Source organism: Muntiacus reevesi, chromosome X, assembly GCF_963930625.1.
Source record: "Muntiacus reevesi chromosome X, mMunRee1.1, whole genome shotgun sequence".
Classification (NCBI taxonomy): Eukaryota; Metazoa; Chordata; class Mammalia; order Artiodactyla; family Cervidae; genus Muntiacus; species Muntiacus reevesi.
Window position 1 is genome coordinate 13,280,349 of NC_089271.1, and position 23,814 is coordinate 13,304,162.

The 23,814-nt window shown below is 41.2% G+C and overlaps 1 protein-coding gene and 1 pseudogene across 3 annotated transcripts in view; one reads left to right on the forward strand and one right to left on the reverse strand.

Moving 5' to 3' along the window:
- PIR (pirin) overlaps positions 1–23,814 on the reverse strand; it is a 97,731-nt gene that overhangs the window by 73,262 nt on the left and 655 nt on the right. For all 3 annotated transcript variants that reach the window (XM_065915457.1, XM_065915456.1, XM_065915455.1), the window contains exons 2-3: positions 22,718–22,842; positions 13,636–13,728 (exon numbers count right to left, since the gene is read on the reverse strand). In XM_065915457.1, the coding sequence (XP_065771529.1) occupies positions 13,636–13,728; positions 22,718–22,810 (186 nt within the window). In that variant the 5' untranslated portion in view covers positions 22,811–22,842. The remainder of the gene's footprint in view (positions 1–13,635; positions 13,729–22,717; positions 22,843–23,814) is intronic.
- On the forward strand, positions 7,552–8,809 carry LOC136153820 (transcription factor E2F6-like; annotated as a pseudogene).

Sequence of the window (23,814 nt, forward strand, 5' to 3'; positions counted from 1 at the left end):
AGGACGATCACATTCCCAAATCTACTCAGGTTGAACTGCAAACTCTCTGAGAATCTTCCAGCTGCTTCGAGGAGCCCAGATTCAGAAACACCTTTCCTCTTCAAGCCCTACTCAACCCTCTGGGGGAATCTCTTCAGACAAAGTACCCTAGGCTCCCATGCCATTGTCTTGTCAACCTCCTAACTGATGTCACCTCCATTCTGTCAAGGCATTCACATCCACTGTTTCATCTCCCATGTTATACTGAAAGGGGCTCATGGGAATGGTGTGCCAGCTTCTAGGATGACCCCAGTTTCCCGCATATGAAAGCATAGAGTCTGCACCCAGCCGGTAAAGTGGCTAGTTCAAAGTACTGTTGCTTAACAGTGCCCTCTGCCGACCTTGTGATGTGTGCTGTTTTTCTAAAATCAGCTCTCACCAAACCAGAGATGTGTTGTGAAAAGATCCACTGGTAACTAAGACTGTCTTCTAGCCTGAGCACATTCTCTCTCAAAGATCACATGTCCACATAGCAGGCTGCCCTCTAGTCATTAAGGGAGGGGCTGTGTTGTGGGATAGAAGGGAGTTTTTCTGCCCAGCAGCCTCTAGTTAAAAGTTGTTAAGGCTGACACCGAAGAAAGAAGGGCCTGAAAACATTCCTCCACACACATGGTCCTAGGCAGGCCTGAGTGCACAAGGCTCTTAGAGAGACAGATATAAGGGAATCCTGTCAATTTTACCCTCGTTTTAATATTGTGTTAAAATTTCATTATAATATTTAATTAAGCAGCTGACACTTCTTGATGGGTGATTTCTTATTATTCCGGATTCAATTCATTGTAAGGATTTAATTTCTGAAACTCCCTGTGAATGTGTTCATTGCACTTGATGGTACTGGGACACAGTTCTCACGATTTTGGCCTTCAAGAAGCAATAAAACAATTTATAATAAGGGGGTCTGATAAAGGGATTTTGTCTTTCTTTTGTCTTTTTAAATAAACTTTTAATTTTGAAATATTTTTAAATCTCTCTTTTTATTTCATTGCAGCCTGCAGAAGAGAAAATGTCATCACAAACTCATTAATGAGAAGTTAGAAAGCACCCAGAAGGAACACAATGATTATCCCTTCCCTACTTTCAGGGAACAACTGGTAATTCCAGCAGGAGAAACACTACCAAAATAGGCAGCTTAGAGAAACAAATGCTAAACAGAAGTACGATTAGCCCCACTGGAAAGAGAGAATAAAGATCAATTTTGATGATGAAGAATCTAGAGGAACAGGGGAGTAATTCATGGAGGAGGCAGCCCCCCGCCCCCAGCTAGTCCTTAAAAGACTGAAATATCAGTCATGTTGATGTTTTGTAGAAACCAACACATACTGCAAAGCAATTATCCTTCAATTAAAAATAAATAAAATTTTTTAAAAGTCTGAAATATTGGTAAAAAGCTGGTGTGGTGTGGCTGGGACAAAACAGCATACAGAATGAGGAAAAGAATCTTTAGATTGTAGTAAAAGGTCATAAACAACTAAAGCACCATTTTGTTAACTATCACGTTACTCCTAGATCATGAACATCTCCTTGTTGCTATAAGAAGTTACATGACTGGCCAAGTATCCAGTCAACCAACCCAATCTACTTCCTCATTATACCTGAAGTTCAGAGAAGTGAGAGTTTTACTTTGCACTTGCAGGCAGGAAAATCAGGTCCCTGGACCATGAAAGCATTGGGTCCCACACTAAGTAACAGAGGAGTATGAGGAAGTCACAGTGTGAGGGTCTGTGTCACCGTGCAATCTTACTTCTATGATATTAATGTGTCACTGTACAGAAACACTCTCAGAGGTACAGAACGGAAACTTTGTTCCAGAAGTAGCAGCATGGAAGAGGGGACAGGTGTGGGCCTGGATTAGATGAGCCCATCTGCCTTGTACGGACTGTGTGTGAGCTTGACAAGTCACCATTTCTTTGGCCTCTGTCTCCTCACCTGTAAAATGGGGAGCTAACAATTCCTGCTTTCAGGGTTGCTGGGAGGTTAAGAGGTAATGTAGAGAAAGCATGTGAAACTTCTAATAAAACAGGTAGCTAATATTATTGCATGGCAAATTTCCTATGTGTTTAATCTTGTGTGGTCTGGCATTTCATTTGGAGTCTACTGATGGATAACGTTGATGAATCTTTCTTTGCTCTAGTGTTGAACGTTTGGAAAAAGCTTTTTGTCCTATAATGGTCTATGCGAATTTATTCTAGACTTATTTTTAGTCTCCATGAAGAAACATTATTTTATATTTGGTAACATAAAAGAATGTTTAATGACCAGTTTATAGTCTTTATTATATCCCCTTGAATTTGTCTACTTAAGAACTCTAGGAATGTAGTCTTTCAGACGTGAATGGTTTCTGTCTATAACTGTAATCGGGTAGGAGTGGGGCAGATGGGGAGATTTGTTGGGAATTTATTTGGACTACTTTCGAAGAACATTTCCATTAAACTGCCACTTTCCCTCGTGTGACCTATGCTGGGAAACTGTCGTGGGCGCCGCGGGATATCGGCGGCATTCCCAGCTTCCGGCCAGTAGGTGGCAGTAGCAACCCCTGGTGTGTGACCAGCACGGCCTCCAGAAACCGCCGCAAGACTCGGGGTGAGCAAAATCACCCCGAGCGTGAGAAGCACTGGCACAGTCTAAAATCCAGACGTTTAGACTAAAGATGGTTCCAATTTCAAAATGACTGCATTAACCTGGCAGCTTCAGGACATCAATATTGGCCTTTCATTCATAACTAGAGATCCAGTTTGGCTTTGAAGACCTTCTCCAATGATGGCCCAACCTACAGCCTTAGATCGTGCCCTGCCCTACACATCCAATTTTTAATTCTACCTAAACTAATCCCTGATTTTAGTTCATCCCCATACTACGCCCTGTACTTTTTCCTCTGCTGTCCAGACAGTCATCTAACTTATTATACAGTTTTACTAAATGGCCAAACTTTTCCTGAAGCCCTCCCAGACCTGTTAGAAATGCTAGCTTCTCCCTCCGAACATGAAACTTCAGGCACTGGACCACTCGTGTTCCTCCTTAATTATTTTCTCACTTTCTTGCAAACTGGAAGTCCTCTGCCCCGACTTCTAAGCTCATTTGTGTGCTTCCATGTGCACATACACACACAATTTTAATTTCCTTTTGGACAGGGAACATACTGTAGAGGAGAAAGTTAGGTTTTGTAATTTGAACCCCTATTTTAAATTTCATGGGTACCTCTAAAGGTACACAAATATTTCCTAGAAAAAGCAGCCCTAAGATCACACCCTCCCTTCCACTCTGGCAGACATTATTAGCTTATCTGATTGACCAGAATAGAACACAAACCAGGTTGATTTTATGTGGCAGGGGCAGACCCACAAGAGTTCCTGGAGAGCAAGTGAGCATCAGGTCCTTCACTAACCACAAGAGCACCGTTTAATCTTCAAATACAGCAAGTGAAGAGGGAATTTCAAAAATATCAATATTTGAAATAACCAATACCTATGGTTCAAAATTCTAATGGCACAAAGAGAAAAAGAGGGTTAGAATGAAAATTAATTCTTTCCCACTCTCCCTCACCACCAGTAACCTTCTCCAGAAGGTACATTACCAGCTTCTTGGTTATTCTTTCAGAGATAATCTATGCATACCCAAGAATCAAAGTATAAGTGAAAGCCACTTACATGTTGTCCATCAAGACATGAGTGGATAAACAAAACGTGACATAGCCATATAATGGACTATTAGTCAGCCATTAAGAAGAATAAGGTTCTGATATGGACTACAATAGATGAACCTTGAAAACATGCTGAGTGAAAGAAGCCAGTCACAAAAGACCACCTACTATATGATTCCTTTTATATGAAGTGTTTAGAATAGGCAAATTCATAGAAACACAGTGTGGTTGCCAGAGGTCTGGGGAAGTGGTAATACGGAGTGACTATAAATGGGTAAGGACTGTCTTCTGGAGGGTGATGAAGACAGCTGGAGTCAGTGGTGATACCTGTACAATCTTATGAATATACTGCTGCTGTTTAGGCACTAAGTCATGTCAGATTCTTTGCAACCCCATGGACTGTAGCCCACCAGGCTCCTCTATCCATGCGATTTCCCAGGCAAGAATACTGGAGTGGCTTGCCATTTCCTTCTCCAGGAGATCTTCCCGACCCAAGGACTGAACCTGGGTCTCCTGCATTGGCAGGATTCTTTACTTCTGAGCCACCTGGGAAGCTTAGGAATATATAAGTCATTAAATTTTCAAAAAAAGCTTTGTGAATGTACACTAGTATCTGTCATTATATGTTCATTTTCTAACAACCATCTTCTTCTATTATTGCTATGTGAATTTTGTGATTTTGTTTTCTTTGCATCAGTGTAGTCTGTGGAAGCCACCATCCACTCAAATAATCCATCTTCCACACAATAAATAATAAACCATTTTTTAAAAAAAGAATAAAGGTATAGTCTTTGCTCTTTATACAAATCCTACATTATGCCGTAACAATTTTGTACCTTGCCTCTGCCACTTTCCAACTATCACAGAGATTATTCCTTATCAGAACCTATCAAGCTGTGTCATTCTTCCAACAGCTGGGCTGTATGTTACTGTATGGAGACATCCAAGCAAACCACTAATTCTCAACTGGGGACAATGTGGCGGCCCCTGCCCAAAGCACACAGTTGGCAGTATCTAGAGCCATGTTTTGTTGTCACCACTGGAGGTAAACAGGTACTATTAGTATCTAGTGAGAAGAGGATGGGATGCTGCTAAACATCCAAAAATGCACAGCTCCCCCTCCCTCCGACAACAAAGAAAGATCCATCCAAAATATCAGTAGTACCAAGGGTGATGAACCTCCATTTAAACAGACCATGATTCATGAAAATTTAAATTATTTATAATATCTGCTTTTACATTGTTGCATAATATTCCAACTTCCAGATATATAATAATTTCCTGATATATAATCTCCACATATATAATCACTTCCCTTTATTTTAGATACTTTCTTTTTTAAAACTTTTTAATATTGCACTGGAAGAAACACCTGTATAACAAGCCTCTGTTCTCACATTGGGTTTTTTTTTTTTCCAGGAAATTATTAGATTCCTATAAGTAAGGTAACTGGGTTAAAGGAGAATATGTCTTTGCCCTGGAATTATATGGGGCTCTTATTGTTATTATGAATGGGATTCCCCCACATTATATCTAGTAATTGCCTTTGTGCAGGAAAGTGGGTGGCTTTCACAGTTATTTTCTATCCAGCCATTTACTTTCTTTTTCTCTTTGTCTGTACCATGTGGCATGTGGGACGTAAGTTCCACAAACAGGGTTTGAACCAGTGCACCCTGCATTGGAAGGTGGAGTCTTAAGCACTGGACCATCAGGGAAGTCCATATCTGGCCATTTAAGTAAGACACTTTTGGTTGATGTTCTTAGCATGGCAGTGCCAACGGGTATCCATGGAATGAGGGAAGATTTTAGTATCCTTTCTATAATCTATTAGCGTCACCCTCAATTCATGCCAAGTAAACATATGCACTAACATCCATCCATGGGCTGAGCTGTGACCATAATTTCCTCCTCCAATCACATCACCACCCAAAGCTGGATGCAGCCACCATGGGGTTTCCTTTAGTAGCATATTACCCACAAGAATTTGTTTCCTCCTCCTTTCCAATAGGTATAACTGTTATTAATGGCCTCAAAGCTTCCAGAACCATATTCAATCATGATAGTGCTGGTAGACATTCTCATCTTTTTTCTCACAGTGTCAGGAACTTGTCAATACCGCCATATTAAGAGATGACAGAGGATGTTCCTTGAATGATAGAATCTTTCTGATGTTCAGAAAATATCCTTCTTTCCTAGTTTTCCTATTTTTTTTTTCTTTCCAGAATAGATTTTGAATTCAACTCTTTTTTTTTCCAGCTTTGATTCAACAATGGCATGCTTTGGGTTTGAAAGTACAATGAGTTAGTAAAAACAGACTGTGTGGGAGACAGGAGGTTTGGATCCAGCTGTAAGTTTTAGGTATGAATCACCAGAACCCTACCCTTCCTCTCGGGATATTGTTCAGGGGTTGCATGCAAACGCCATTGGCTGCCAACCAGTAAACGTAAGTGTGGCTTTTCTGATGGGCACACCCTTGGAAATAAAGCAGGTCTGTTCTCCTGAACAAGATCAAAGAACCTGCTAAGGCTTGTAGTAAAAAACATGATAAAACATTTCTAAGCCCAGCTAAGGAAACAATGGACCACACCATCCTAAAACAGCCCTGCGAAGCAGGCAGGACAGTTACTCCTAACCATCCTTCAATTGAAGCAGACGTGACCAACAGCATTGGTTTCTCCAGGACCAAGGGGTTCCCGGGAACACAGGTCTTTCAGTGCTAAAAACTGGAAAAGTCTCAAGGCTATAATTTAAAGGCACAAAATGTGTTTCTTCTCAGGGCAGGTGAATGGTTCATCAACGGTGTGTGAACTTGAAGTATTTCTCTTTTAGGCAAAACTAAACCTGGGCAGGGTGTGGATTAAAAAGGAAGAGTGATGTGCATTTTTTCAGATGGTTCTTTGTTTCTGACCATTTGGAGTTGCCCTAAACAAATCAAGATATCAGGCCAGGCCAGAAATAGGTAGGTGGAAAATCATTCCACCCTTTACCACAAGCCTTTTCAAAACAATGCTTCCTGGAGTACCAACTCCAGGCAGGAAATACTGCATACATTTTCCCCTTTGTCTTGGGACCACCAGTTGTGCCTTCTCCTCCAGGGTCTTCCTTCTTCCTAAAGTTTTCTGCAAGTTTTTAACAGAAAATACCTCACTAATCCAAAGTGAAGAGTTAAATTTTAGAAAATAATTAGGCATTAACTCAATAAAATCAGGTTCTTGCTCTTGGCTCCCAGTTATATTTCTTGAATAAAGAAGATGTGGTATACACACACACACATATAAATACACAATGGAATACTACTCAGCCATAAAAAAGGAATGAAATAATGCCATTTTTGCGGCAACACAGATGCAACTAGAGATTATCATACTAAGTCAGTCAGGAAGAGAAAGACAAATACCACATATCATCACTTTTATGTGGAATCTAAAATATGACACAAATGAACTTATCTACTCCTGCAGTGGAAGCATGGAGCCCTATCCACCAGAAGGCCATGAATTCCCTGTAGATTTCTGAAGTTTATATTAAAAGACAGCTGAAACCTGGGTTACCTACACTTTGGCGGGAAACTCTTGAGGGAAACAGTTGATTCTAGTTATTCACAGCAGTGATATTCTGTTTCTGCTTATTTAACTTATATGCAGAGTACAGATGTGGGAAGATGGCAGACCTGGCGTCCCGAGGTGCATGGGTCTTGGCGCTCTTTAGCCCACCCGCGTCCCAGCTCCTGGGGTTGCGCCCAGTCCGAACCCCCGACCACTCCCTTACTCCCCAGCGCCCCGCGTGTTGTGTTGCGGGGGCCAGCGCCCAAGCGGAGCAGGAGAAGGCGGGAGAGCTCTTGGGGGTGCGAGGCGAGGAGCGACTGGCTGGGCAGCATGAGTCAGCAGCAGCCGGCACGCAAGCTGCCCAGCCCGCTTGTGGACCCGGCGGAGGAGGCAGTGTGCGCTGCCACCACGACCCCATCAACGTGGAGCGCCTGCTGCCATCAAAAATAAGGATTAATTTAGAAGATAATGTACAATATGTGTCCATGAGAAAAGCACTAAAAGTGAAGAGACCTCGTTTTGATGTATCACTGGTTTATTTAACTCGAAAATTTATGGATCTTGTCAGATCTGCTCCCGGGGGCATTCTTGACTTAAATAAGTTTGCAGCAAAACTGGGAGTACGAAAACAAAGAGTGTATGACATCACCAGCGTCTTAGATGGAACCGACCTGGTTGAAAAGAAGTCTAAGAACAATATTCGATGGATAGGATCTGATTTTAGCAATTTTGGAGCAGTGCCCCAACAGAATAAGCTGCAGGAGGAGCTGTCTGACTTACCAGTGATGGAAGATGCCCTGCTGCTGCTGCTAAGTCGCTTCAGTCGTGTCCGACTCTGTGCGACCCCATAGACGGCAGCCCACCAGCTCCCCCGTACCTGGGATTCTCCAGGCAAGAAAGCTGGAGTGGGTTGCCATTTCCTTCTCCAATGCATGAAAGTGAAAAGTGAAAGTGAAGTTGCTCAGCTCGTGTCTGACTCTCAGCGACCCCATGGACCGCAGCCTACCAGGCTCCTCCGTCCATGGGATTTTCCAGGCAAGAGTACCAGAGTGGGGTGCCATTGCCTTCTCCGGAAGATGCCCTAGATTAAGGATTGTGCTCAGCAGTTGTTTGAGTTAACAGATGACAAAGAAAATGAAAGACTAGCATATGTGACATATCAAGACACTCACAGCATCCAAGCTTTCCATGAACAGATTGTAATTGCAGTTAAAGCGCCGGCAGACACCAGACTGGATGTTCCAGCCCCAGAGAGGATTCGATCATAGTACATATCAAGAGCTCCAAAGGACCCACTGACATTTATTTATGTGAAGTGGAGCAGGGTTCCCACTCAATTAATAAAACGTCAGACAGCGTAGGGACCTCTTCATCCAAAAGCAAGCCTCCGGAGCACCCTCAGCCTGATAAAGAAGAAAATTCTCCACAGCAAAGTGAAGAAGTGGTTGAAGTGACCAGCTGTGGTGTTTGAGGTACCATGCACTGAGTTTCTTGGACTCCTGTGTGGACGGAGATTCTCAGAGCAATATATCGTCCCTGCTATTTTCTCATGCTTGATAGCTGCAAGAAGGCCAGGCGCACCTCCAAGCACTTTGCTCCTTAGATTCCTGGATAATGACGGTTTCTGCATTTGAAAAGAGCTCTTTTTATAATTATTCACTGCTTTTTTGTCAGTGAAGCAGTCATCTTGCCTACAGAAATTACTGAGTCACACGAATATCACTGAAACAGACGGGCAGGCTGGGTGGACAGCTCCTCGTGGACTTTGCCCTTTGCTGCATGGAACACATGTCGTTACAAAAGAAGTTGCCTTACACGGGTTCATGTCTGCGTGGATGCGTGTGTGCACAAACCTGACGTGACATCTTTGTACATATTTGTATAATGTCTAGATCACTTGTGAAATATGTCTGAGTGAGACTATTCACCCCTCTACAGCCAAAATAATGTAAATATGGAAAGTAACATATTCTCTAATTTCCATGGTATTTATAACTTATTAGAATCTCTGAATGAGGGTTAGAGGAGAGTTTTTTCCCTAACTTCTAAATGTAGAAGTACCATAAAATGTGTGTGCAATTATAGTTTGTGGATTTAATGCAAGTATTTCAATATGATTTCCCAGTGCTAAAATTGGACTTCAGGCTCCCTACAGAGTCATTGTGTCCAAGCAGACTGCTGATGTGCCCCAAGCTTTGGGGACAAGTATAGAAATGCCATCAGCTCATGACTGAATTCCTTGCAAGACATGAATTCAGTCATGGTGACAGTTGGAAGCTATTTTAACAGTGTTTGCAAGATTTTGTAATATGTTTCTGTACACAGCCTTGCTCTTCAACCAGAGGGGTCAGTGGTCCCCTGCCCTCTCTCCCACATTCCCGAGCACCTCGCTCTTTCTACCTCATTGGGTAAGTCATTACCACTCTGTGCCTCAGTTTACTCAGTAGTTTACCATTAGACTGTGAGTTCCTTGAGGGACTCTATCTTAATCATTGTTAAGCCCAGCGCCTTGTGCCACTCCTGGCAATTGAAAAGCACTTGATAAATGTTTGAACAAATCAGGTGAGTGAGTGAGTGAATGGTAGAATTAGACTGATAATACTTGACTCATACAAGATTCTTATATCGTTCAGATTCATATTGTAAACTTCTCTCATTTTCAAAGAAAGAATTGAAGCAACGTGAGATTAGGACCATGTAGAAAAGAGTTAGCATAGGAATCAAAAATCAACATGCTGGAAAATCATGCCAAGTATTTAGGATTCGCACACCTCCAAGCTCCGTGGCTTTTGTCCTTCAGCTGAACACCAACCTCCTCCCTCCTCGCAGTCCCTACCGGCTGCCTCTGCAGGCCTTAGCCACGAGGCAGAAGTTGTGTATATAGGTCAAGTGCTCCAAGGAGGATTCCAGGCTCTGCATTGTAGATTTGGCAGCTGTCAGTTACGTGTGATGGCTAAACATGGGAGTGGTTGAGGCCACCTAATAAGAGAGTACCAGCAGGAGAAGAGGAAAGGGCCGTTGGCATTTATTTTAAGGGGAGGTACCCACTCCAGTTTCTTGCCTGGAGATTTCCATGGGGTCACTGAGTTGGACGTGACTGATCGACTTAACACTTACTTTCACCAAAGAAAAAGCCTTTCCCAAGAGAGAAAAAAGAGAGGAGGAGGGAAAAAATGTCTGAAGAAGGTGGTGTCCCCAAAACTCACAAAGGAAGTATGGCCACAGGTGACAGCGTTGTTTCTAAGCAGCAGTTCCTTACTTGTGAAATGTGACAAATGTTCTACTTTGCAAATCGTTCTGAGAGTAAAAGGAGATCGTGTAAACGAAAGTCCTCTGTAAACTGTAGACGTGTTACATAAATGAATCTTTTTCATAAAAAAAAAAAAATACATGCAGAGTACATCATGAGAAACGCTGGGCTGGATGAAGCACAAGCTGGAATCAAGATTGCCAGGAGAAATATCAACAACCTCAGATACGCAGATGACACCACCCTTATGGCAGAAAGTGAAGAAGAACTAAAGAGCCTCTTTATGAAAGTGAAAGAAGAGAGTGAAAAAGTGGGCTTAAAACTCAACATTCAGAAAACTAAAATCATGGCATCTGGTCCCATCACTTCATGGCAAACAGATGGAAAACAGTGGGAACCAGTGAGAGACTTTGCTTTCTTGGGCTCCAAAATCACTGCAGATGGTGACTGCAGTCATGAAATTAAAAGATGCTTGCTTCAACATAGACAGCATATTAAAAAGCAGAGATATTACTTTGCCAACAAAGGTCTGTCTAGTCAAAGCTATGGTTTTTCCAGTAGTCATGTATGGATGTGAGAGTTGGACTATAAAGAAAGCTGAGCGTCAAAGAATTGATGCTTTTGAACTGTGGTGTTGGAGAAGACTCTTGAGAGTCCCTTGAACTGCAAGGAGATCCAACTAGTCAATCCTAAAGGAAATCAGCCCTGAATATTCATTGGAAAGACTGATGCTGAAGCTGAAGCTCCAATATTTTGGCCACCTGATGCAAAGAATTGACTCATTGGAAAAGACCCTGATGCTGGGAAAGATTGAAGGCAGGAGAAGGGGACGACAGAGGATGAGATGGTTGGATGGCATCACTGACTCAATGGACATGAGTTTGAGTAAATTCTGGGAGTTGGTGATGGATAGGGAGGCCTGGCGTGCTGCAGTCCATGGGGTCGCAGAGTCAGACATGACTAAGCGACTGAACTGAACTGAACTGATGTTCTATTAAGTTGCCACGGTCACAGAGCGAGCCAATACTGAACCACACTGCTCCGGGGGAAATACAAGGTTAGGTTCCCGCAAGCCTCCAGTCACAACCAAGAATCAATACGTAACCTTCTGTTATGTGTGCTTCTGTTTAAAGACACCTTATTGACTATATATTGTTGACTGATTAACACTGAACTCAGAGCCAACAGCACTACATCTCAGGCCTGAGGAAGTTTCTCCAACACATACTTTCTCCAAAAGGCACCTTACAGCCGTCTTGCACTTAGGAACACTGAACAGCACTTCACTATGCCTGGGGGCATTTAAAACAGCAAGGTCACCAACGAAAAGCACAAAATGTGGCACTAAATTGGCCTCAGGAAGGACATTTGTTTGCAGTAGGAGAGTTGAAGCAAGAAAGCAGAGCATTGTCTTGTTCACCCTCAGCCGGGAGCACGTGTATACCCACAAATGATGGTGCGAGCACCACAGTTATAAATAAATTTAGTGAGTAGGTGAATTCGCTGATCCAGAATCCACAGAGGATGAGGATTGCCTGTAATAACAAATACACTTTTATGGAAAATTCTTACTCAGAAGAGTCAAACACCAATATTCTACCACTGAACCCTTTCCCAGAGTAGTTTAACATGGAGCACCTTACAACTTATAAACTGTCATTTAGAAAGGAAATTAAATCTTGTTTCCATAATTGATAAGAAAGTGATGGGTTTCATCATTTTATTTAATGTATTTATCATCCTTAGCAAAATCCATCTCTTTTTATTATTCAATTAAATTCAGCCAAGCAAGACACAATCTCCACCAGGAGAACATGGAGATGGGCAGGATGATATGAGGTCAAGAAACTTACAATCCTCTTGGGTGTGGGAGGGGAGGTTCAGAAAATTCATCTTAATACAAGTGGAATATGATCAAGGACACCATAAAGATCTAACATGTATGAGACTAGAAAAAAATCTAATGCTATGGAGGCCACATGAAAGAGAAAGGGTATCCTCTTGGGACTGTCTGGAAGATATGAAGGAGATGGTTAAGAAATGAAAAGATCTTGAAGGATTAGTAAAATGGCAGCTGGAGCTGTGGGATGAGGTGTTGAGAATGTCTTGATACCAGAAGCAGAAGAGCACACAGTAGGGAGACCTTCTCTGAGATCGGGTCAGAACTCAGCACACATGTAGGGGAGGAGGAAGGCATGGTTTCCATTATTGCTGTAAAGCAAGGCACAGTGGCCCTGAAGTGATCACAGAGAAGAGAAGTGGAAGGCAAATGGCTAAGTGAGGAAGGGAAATCCATCCAATGATCTTAATCCTTCATACTGTTTTCAGAAGCTTCTAGGTTTATTCTATTTTCACACTGCAGTGTTTAACTCTTTACCTGTTCACCTTTCACCTCCTTAACTAGACAATATCCTAGATGCAAGCTTCCCTGGTGGCTCAGCTGGTAAAAATTCTGCCTGCAATGCAGGAGACCTGGGTTCAATCCCTGGGTTGGGAAGATCCCTTGAAGAAGGGAATGGCTACCCACTCCAGTATTCTGGCCTAAAGAAGTCCATGGACTGTATAGTCCGTGGGGTTGCAAAGAGTCAGACATGACTGAATGACTCTCACTTTCAAGCAGCGGTCATCCTTCATTCTTCCTCATTCTTCCTTAGCTTCCCTCCCTCTGCCTCTGTCCTCTCTCCCTAATACATACACATACACACACACACACACACACACACACACACACACCCTAACATACACAAGATGACCTGAACCGTGGTTTCATGTCACCACACATCAATAAATATTTATTCATTCAGTAATGGGCTTGACAAACACAGTAAGCCCTGGTCTGTTTTCCTCAGGGAGGAGATGACTAAACTTTGTTAGGAACTGTCCCTACATTTTCCCTGCAATACATGTGTCGGGAAGATTCCCTGGAGAAGGGAATGGCAACTCACTCCAGTATTCTTGCCTGAAGAATTGCATGGACAATATAAAACAGATATTATTAATACAATTCTATTAACAGCCAGTCTATAGCCAGAAAATTATTGATTAACTTTGGCCTATTATTTACTGCTTCTAAATTTGAATTTTCTATTAGAACAGAGTATTAATTTTAAGAACAGAGGTAAATTTTAAAATACACACTTTTGCAGTCAAACTGTTTTACTTACTGTTTCAAAACCTCGGTGTGGGTGATCAGGAAATCCACCTGGTCTACCGCCTTTAAATTCATCAAATAGTAAAAATGGATCCAGATTTTTTAACTGAAATAAAAATAAAACCCAGCAGATTAGATGTGCCTTTTAAGTCACACTACTTGGGGCTACATTTATAAACAGATCTATTGAATCTCATTAAAAACGACTTGGCTAATAAGCAACTTTTTGCAATACAAAATGCTTTCAGGAAAGAACTCCTCACACACACACACACACACACAGATTCACTAAGTTAAACAGTTGACATTTTATGAGAAGTGGACAAATGATTCATGATCATCTAAGATCTAAGTAGTCAAGCACAAACAAGATACAGTCCAAAAAAGAGTCATAATCTCATGGGGGAACACACTAGAACATCAATTACTGTGCTATGATGATAAATGCTCTGGAGGAAGTTAACATATAGGAGAGTGGGGAGACATTAGAGCAGGTTCAACCAGGGAGGTGTCACTTGAGCTGAGTCTTGAAGTACATATATGTAGAAGTTAATCAAGAAGAAACAGGAGAAGGAAGAATATTCTAAATAAAAGAGCAGAGAAGCAGCTTGGTAAGATTTAAAACCTGTTAGGAAACTACTCTTGTCAAGCAAAAAATGCACATGGAACTATGATGAGAGATGGGCTGAGGACAGAGGTCAAATCATAAAGGAGTTTGGGTTTTATCCTGAAGGTGATGGATTTAATCAGGTTGAGATAATAAGATCTAGAAAGACCATTCTAGCATATATGTGGAAGATGGTCTGGAAAAGGAAGAGATGGGAGGCAAAGAGTATTTAGAAGGTGCTTTCAACAGTCTAGCTCAGTTGGTAAAGAATTCGCCTGCAATGCAGAAGACCCCCAGTTCAATTCCTGGGTCAGGAAGATCTGCTAGAGAAGGGATAGGCTAGTATCCCTTCTAGCCTATTCTCCAGTATTCTTGGGCTTCCCTGGTGGCTCAGCTGGTAAGAAAATACACCTGCAATGCGGGAGACCTGGGTTCAATCCCTGGGTTGGGAAGATCCCCTGGAGAGGGAAAGGCTACCCACTCCAGTAATCTGGCCTGGAGAATTCCATGGACTGTATAGTCCATGGGGTGGCAAAAGAGTCAGACATGACTGAACGACATTCACTTTCACCTTTCAACAGTCTGGGCAACAACAAAGGCCAGGTCTAAGGCAATGGCAGTAGTGATAGAGAATGGGAAAAAGGAAGAGCATTAGATCACTTCCAGATTTCTAGCTATGGGGCCTGGGAGGGTGGTAAGGCCATCCAGAAATACAAGAAACGTAACAGAAGAAGGACCCTTGAAGTAGGCATGGTGACTTCATTCTAGGTCACATTGAGTTTGAGATATGTATATAAATTATATATATATATATATATATATAAACAGTACTATGAATATTCAGTGTCTAGTATATTGTGCAAAAACCAGACAGCAAAGGAAGATAAATCTTGAGCCCAAGTGAGAGGCAAAAGCAGAGCTCGCTATCATCAGCATATCTTTATGGTCACCTTGGTTATCCTTGGCCATTTGCTATTCTACACAAATTTTAGAAAACATCTACAAACAAAAATGTTGGACTTTTGGTTGGAACTGCTTTGAATGTATGGATCAATTTGGGGAGAAATGATATTTATATAGTATTGAGTTTTCCTATTCATAAACATGGTTACTTCCATTTATTTAGGTCTTTGAAATGTCTTTCAATAGGATTTATAATTTTCTCCATACAGATTTTGCATATATCAAATTCTGACTAACATACATTTTATGGTATTATAAATAATGTTTGTGATATAATTGACACATATTATATTAGTTTCAGATGTACAAGGTAATGATTTGATGTTTGTAAACACTGTGAAATGATCACACACTACCATCTGTCCCTATAAACAAGTCCAAAAATTGAATATTTTTAAACAGTCTGCTGCTAGGGATCAAAAATGCAAATAGAAGGACTCCCCTGGTGGTCTAGTGTTTAAGACTTCACACTTCTACCACAGGAGACACAGGTTCAATTCCTTGTCGTAAACTAAGATCCTACATGCCATATGGCATGGCAAAAAATAAAATAAAAAAATTTTAAACAGAAGTGTGACTAGAAAGGTGATTTTGAACACTGCTAAGCTCTTATTGATTTTAATAATTCATCTGTAGCTTCTGCTGGATTTTCTTTGCAGACATTCACATCACCAGTATATTTTTTGTTTTATTTATTTTCATTTATTTTAATTGGAGGCTAATTACTTTACAATATTGTGGTGGTTTTTGCCATACATTCACATGAATCAGTCATGGATTTACATGTGTTCCCCATCCTGATCCCCCCTCCCGCCTCCCTCCCCATCCCATCCCTCTGGGTCATCCCAGTGCACCAGCCCCGAGCACCCTGTCTCATGCATTGAACCTGGACTGGCCATCTGTTTCACATATAATAATATACATGTTTCAGTGCTATTCTCTCAGATCATCCCACACTCGCCTTCTCCCACAGAGTCCAAAAGTCTGTTCTTTACATCTATCTTTCTTTTGCTGTCTCGCATATAGGGTCATCGTACCGTCTTTCTAAATTCCATATACATGCGTTAATATACTGTATTGGTGTTTTTCTTTCAGACTTACTTCGCTCAGTATAATAGGCTCCAGTTTCATCCACCTCATTAAAACTGATTCAAATGCATTCTTCTTAATGGCTGAGTAATATTCCATTGTGTATATGTACCACAGCTTTCTTATCCATTCATCTGCCGATGGACATCTAGGTTGCTTCCATGTCCTGGCTATTGTAAACAGTGCTGCAATGAACATTTCATCAGTATATTTTATCAATAAGCTTTTGGCCAACAGTTTACAAAGTATTGGGTTGGCAAAAAAGTTCTTTTGGTGTTTTCCACACCATCTTGCCACTCAGTTCAGTTCAGTCGCTCAGTCGTGTCCAACTCTTTGCAACTCCATGAACTGCAGCACACCAGGCTTCCCTGCCCATCATCAACTCCCAGAACTTGCTCAGACTCATGTCTATCGAGTCAGTGATGTCATCCAACCATCTCATCCTCTGTTGTCCCCTTCTCCTCCTGACTTCAATCTTTCCCATCATCAGGGTCTTTTCCAATGAGTCAGTTCTTCGCATCAGGTGGCCAAAATATTGTAGCTTCAGCATCAGTCCTTCCAATGAGTATTCAGTACTGATTTCCTTTAGTATTGACTGGTTTGATCTCTCTGCAGTCCAAAGGACGCTCAAGATTCTTCAACACCACAGTTCAAAAGCGTCAATTCTTTGGCACTCAGCTTTCTTTATGGTCCAACTCTCATGGGAAAAACCATAGCTTTGACTAGACAGACCTTTGTTGGCAAAGTAATATCTCTGCTTTTTAATAATGCTGTCTAGGTTGGTTATAACTTTTCTTCCAGGGACCAAGCATCTTAATTTCACGGCTGCAGTCACCATCTGCAGTGATTTTGGAGCCCAAGAAAATAAAAGTCTCTCACTGTTTCCATTGTTTCCCTATCTATTTGCCATGAAGTGATGGGACCAGATGTCATGATCTTAAGTTTTTTGAATGTTGAGTTTTAAGCCAAATTTTTCACTCTCCTCTTTCATCAAAAGGCTCTTTAGTTATTCTTCTCTTTCTGCCATAAGGGTGGTGTCATCTGCATACATGAGGTTGTTGATATTTCTCCTGGCAACCCTGATTCCAGCCTGTGCTTAATCCAAGCATTTTGCATGACATACTCTGCATATAAGTTAAATAAACAAGGTAACAATATAAAGCCTTGACGTACTCCTTTCCCAATCTGAAACCAGTCTCTTGTTCAATGTCTGGTTCTAACCATTGCTTCTTGACCTGCATACAGATTTCTCAAGAGGCAGGTAAGGTGGTCTGGTATTCCCATCTAAGAATTTTCCAGAATTTGTGGTGATTCACACAGTCAAAGGCTTTGACATAGTCAATAAAGCAGAAGCAGATATTTTTCTGGAACTCTCTTGCTTTTTCAATGATCCAGTGGATATTGGCGATTTGATCTCTGGTTCCTCTGCCTTTTCTAAATCCAGCTTGAACATCTGGAAATTCTCAGAAGATCTTACCACTACAACTCACTGAAGGCTCAGGTGACCATTACCATTTTTTCAGTTCAGTTGCTCAGTCGTTGTCCAACTCTTTGCAACTCCATGGACTGCAGCACACCAGGCTTCCCTGCCCATCATCAACTCCCAGAACTTGCTCAGACTCATGTCTATTGAGTTGGTGTTGCCATCCATCTCATCCTCTGTTGTCCCCTTCTCCTTCTGCCTTCAATCTTTCCCAGCACCAGGGTCTTTTCCAATGAGTCAGTTCTTCGCATCAGGTGGCCAAAATACTGTAGCTTCAGCTTCAGCATCAGTCCCTCCAATGAATATTCAGGACTGACTTCCTTTAGGAGTGACTGGTTTGATCTCCTCGCAGTCCAAAGAAGTATGTACATTTACTACTGCACACTTAGTAGACTAAGTATGTATAAACATAAGTAATTTCGATAGGCACTGAGAAACCAAGATAATTGTGTGACCTACTTTATTGCAATATTTGCTTTATTGAAATGGTGTGGAACTGAACCCCCAACATCCCTGAGGTATGCCTGCTCGAGAGTGGCCCAAGGAAAATCACATCAGAAAGGACTGCCTGGCAGAAAGAGGAGTGGGGCATAGAAACAAATGCAGATGAGTGATGGGTTTCCTTCCTGTTGGAAGCACACCCGCCAACATGATGATATACAATCATTCCAATTATAACCTGGCTACCCTGTCCATATACAGTATAATGGACGGTACCAGTCAGCCCAGTTCCATCTCTTGTTCACCATTCATCACCAAAACAATATTATAAACTCCTCTACCTCCACATTTACAGCAAGAAGGAACATGTCACCTAGAGCCACTAATATTAAACACTGTTGTAAATTCTACCCTACAATAGCTCTGTGCTCTAGTTTTTTAATGAGATTTTAGTTTCCACTGATACAGTCTTGGTGCAAAAAGTTTGAAAAGTAACTACCTTGAAATGAGTGATGTTTTCCTTCTCTGCTGGGAGGGCTGGGGTCCATCTTTTGGCAAGCTGGCAGTGTGTGGAGTGCTAACAAGTATGGTAACAATCTAAATGTTTAGAAGTAGGGCCAGCATCAGCAAAACGTCTACAAACAAATAAATACTGGAGAGGGTGTAGAGAAAAGGGAACCCTCCTACACAGTTGGAGGGAATGTAAATTGATACAGTCACTATGGAGAACAGTGTGGAGGTTCCTTAGAAAACTAAAGATAGAGCTAACATATAATCCAGCAATCTCCTAGGAATATATCCGGTCAAAACTACAGTCCAAAAAGATACATGCATCCCTATGTTCATTGTAGCGCTATTCACAACAGCCGAGACATGGAAACAACCTAAATGTCCATCAACAGAGGAATGGATAAAGAAGATGTGGTATAGACACACACACACACACACACACACACACACACACACACACACATACATACAATGGAGTATTACTCAGCCATAAAAAAGAATGAAATAATGCCATTTGCAACAACATGGATGGACCTAGAAATAATCATACTAAGTGAAATAAGTCAGAAAGAAAGACAAACACTGTATGATATCACTTAAATGTGGAAATCTAAAATATGACACAAATGAACTAATCTACAAAACAAAAACAGAATCATGTACATTGAAACAGACTGGTGGCTGCTGACGGAATGGGTTGGGGGAGAAATGGAGGAGGAGGTTGGGGTTAGCAGATAGAAACTTTTATATATAGGACGGATAAACAACAAGGTCCTCCTGTAGAGCACAGGGAACTATATTCAATATCCTATGATAAATCATAATGGAAAAGAATATTAAAAAAAGAATGTATATATATGTATGTGTATATATTATAACTGAATCACTTTGCCGTAGAAGAGTAATTAACACAACATTGTAAGTCAACTATATGTCAATAAAAATTTTTCAAATATTTAAACAAAAAATAAAAAAGTTGGGCTAGGAATAAGAGAATAATGGGAATAATGGTATGCTCATACACTGGACTATGTCATAACTACGTAAATGGTATTTATGAAGAATTTATAAGAATGTGGGAGGTGCTTGGCTACCCTGTTAAATGAAAAACTAAGGACACAAAATTGTTTACACTGTACAACTAAAACATATAACTCAACAGAGGTAAAAGAAAACACTCTGTCTTAATAGTGATTAAACCAGGGTGATGGCATTAGGAATGATTCCTATTCACTTGTTTTTCCTTAGAGTAGAGACATACCTGGAGCATGGTAAACCCTTTGAATTAGTAGAATGTGGGGGTCTCTAACCACAGGTTTTTCAGCCAGGGACTTTTAACTGGGCAAATTTTATATTTTACATATATCTATCCATAGATAGAATTCAGGGTGACTGTAAACTTGGCTGGGAACAAAAAACACATCATTATTTTTACTAACTTCCAACTGAATTTTTTTTTTCTTCTGAATTTTTCTTGTAGTAGAACAAACATGACATGAAATTTACCATTTTAACCATTTTAAAGCATGCAGTTCAGTGGCATTAAGTACGCTCCTACTGCTGTGCAACAAGTCACCACCATCCATCTCCAGGCTGAAATGTAACATTTCCTTGAATTATGAATGCAGTCAAAGAATCACAGTAAATTACCAGGACCTGTGACTTTGTCACCAATAGAAATCAAAGCTCTTTTCATATCATATCACAGTTGCTGCAGGTATTGAACTATGTTCCTGCTCCTCAAAGCTTTGAAATTAAGTAGTTATGAGAACTGCAACTACATCTTCTTACTGAATGTTACTAGAGTTATTTAAGTTACTAACTACAAATTTGTTTTTGCAATATTTTGCTAACTGTATTTCAATACAAAGATTTTCCTTTGTGTGTAATCCCATGTATTTTATACATTTTAAAAACATTATTCTGAGAAGGAATTTATAAAACAACATTCTGAGAGTGAACTGATGGATTTCAGCAGACTACCAAAGGGGTTCCTAAGACCAGAAAAATTAAGAACCCCTCAGCATATGTGTTTCTAACAGATGGAGTAATTAAAGTATTAGCTACCCTCAACATACAGTAATGGGTTACTGACAGGTGTTTGAATTCTTCTGCTGGCAATGTGGCCTAGAAGAATATGATACCACATCCATCTGCATCTTCCCAACATCCACTGTGCATTTAGCCCTTAGAATAATCTTGTTTGCCTGTATCCCTTTGAAAAACAATATTTGATGGATCTCAAAAGACATTCTCAGAGGAACAGGAACCTATTGGTGGGAAGAGTATGAGAATATTAGAGCAGAATTTAAGAAGAGGAACAAATCAGCCTCACTTTTCAAAATTAATCCATTTCCCTAATATACTTCTCCTTTATTCAAAAAATATTTTTGGGAGATGCTCAACATCACTAAGTAGTAAAATGCAAATCAAAACCACACAGAGCTATCACCTCACACCTGTCAGGATGGCTATTATAAAAAAAAAAAAAACAAGAAATGACAAGTGTTGGTGAGGATGTGGAGAAAGGGGAACCCTGCTACACTACTGGTTAGAATGTAAATTGGTACATCCACTATGGAGAACAGTATGCCAGTTCCACAAAAACATGGTAGTATAACTACCATGTCATCCAGCAATTCTACTTCTGGGTATTTATCCAAAGAACATGAAAATGCTAACTTGAAAAGCTATATGCATCCCCATGTTCATTGCTGCATCATTTACAATAATCATGGGAAGAACCTAAGTGTTCAATGACAGATAAATGGATAAAGAAAATGTGGTGTATATGGGATACAATGGGATATCATTCTACTATAAAAAAGAATGAAATCTTGCTGTGTGCAACAACATGGGTGGACCTTGAGGTCATTATGCTGAGTGAAATAAGTTAGACAAAGACAAATACTGTATGATCTCATTTATATGTGGAATTCAAAATCAAACAAACAAAAAAAAACAAGCTCATGGATGCAGAGAACAGATTGGAGGTCGCCAGATGTAGGGGGTGGGGATGACAGAAATGGATAAAGGGGGCCAAAAGGTACAAACTTTCAGTTATAAAATAAATGAGTCATGGGGAGGTAATATACAGCACAGTGACTGTAGTTAATACTGTATTACATATTTGAAAGTTGCTGAGAGAGTAGATCTTAAAAGTTCTCATCACAAGAAAAATATTATGGTGACAGATGTTAACTAGACTTGTGATCATTTTGCAATATATACAAATACTGAAGCTAATATTACCTGAAATTAATATCACCTGAAATTAATAATATATGTCAATTATACCTCAATAAAAAGAATTCTGCTTTTGGAATCTGGAGCTGGGCACTGTATTCTATGGATTAGAATCACCATTTCCTTCTTTTGCACATAAGATTTTCTTTTCTCCAAGTCCCCCAAAATTTTCAAATAAAACTGCTCTCTAATGTTGAAAGATGTCTGCCTGACCTACAATCACCTTCTCTGAGGGAAGCCCCCACTTAGCCCCCACCAAGAGGTCCAAAGAGTCAGGTCTCAGCCTTCTCTCTAAGAACTCAAAATGCCTGGCAAATGGCTGACTGCCCCAGGGTAGAGGCCTGACCCAAGAGGAGGCAATGGGATTCTCTCTCCTAGGAACTTGGGGCTGGGCCCCAGCATCTGTCCCTGGTGCTTTGACTGGTAGGCATGTGAACCCAGGGGATCTAGCAGGTATGTCTGGGCATGTGCACGTGGAGGCTGACAGATCAACTCAGGACAGGATGTGGGTGTTCGGAGAGGGGCACAGACGTTTCAGTCAGGATCACTGGATCCACAGTACAGAAATCCCCTTGGGGTGGGGCTGGTCCCAAAGAGACCCCAATTGCTAAGTTTAGAGTTGGTTCCTAAGGCGCCCCACGGGGCAGCTCATGATTGCCTCATGCCCTTTCTTCCCAAGCTTACCCTCAGGGTCCCACCAGTCCCTTCTGCAAAAATTAAAAAAAAAAGCATGAAACAGTCACCCAATCAGCATACCTCGGGTCTCCCGATGCTTCTGCGGACTCGCGCTCCAACTCCTTCCGACTGCTCCCGGCTGAGCACTGAGAGGGTAACCTTCTTGGAGGACATCGTGTCCAAGGATAAAAAGCGAGCGTTCCGAGCTGTAGAGGATGCAGGGTAAGAGAAGGGACAACAAAACAGAGAAGTCATCAAGGAGGGACCGACCACCCACAGACTATAAAATACAGGATGCGAAATTCACCCCACACCTCGCCCCAAATATTGCATTGGCCAAAAAGCTCATTTGGGGTTTTCCGCAAGACGTTACAGAAAAACCCAAATGAACTTTTTGGACTTTTTGGCCAGCCCAATATTAATAACTATAATTTTTTAATTGCTTACTCTGCACAAGACCTGGGCTAGATGCTTTCAAACAACACTAATGATGGTGGACGCCTGTGAGTGCTAAGGAGGTTCCCAGCACCCTACTACTGATTTACAGTGGTTATCTGGTGTAGTCCTAGGACCACCTTTGACCGCAGCTAGTAGTAACAGCTGCTGGGCATTTACTTAGAACCTGTAATGAGCACTTTACCTGCTTCACCTGATTGAAATCTCTGCCCCTACCTCTACCCCATGTTGCCCCAGAAGGAAGTTGCTACCATGAGCTAAGAGAGATCTGGGTATCTCTTATCTGAATGTGCAAGGATCTGGCGCTGAAAGGGATCTTTGAGGGTCATCAAATTCAAAGACTCATCTATCCCCAAAGTTCAGGGTCAACTTAAGTGGCGAGAAATCTTTGAAGCTTTCTCTGAAGTCTTCCAGAGCACAGAAGCGCACAGGAAACTCACGGAGGAGGTGCCCTTGACCATGCAATCTGTATTCTACTCAGGACCCCCAATTCAAAAGTGCTTCCTCTTTCTGAGTCTAAAGTCTACTCGAGGGCATATCACAAAGCAAGTATAATTAATCCATTTTCCACTTCAAATGCTTGCAGACAATACACGCAATTCCTAAAGCTCTTCTGCAAATAACATATAATCCATTCCTTCAAAGTTTCCCACTCAAACCAAGATAGATATTTTAGCAAGAAGCACAGACTCTGGAGCCACACAGTCTGGGTCTGCATCCCA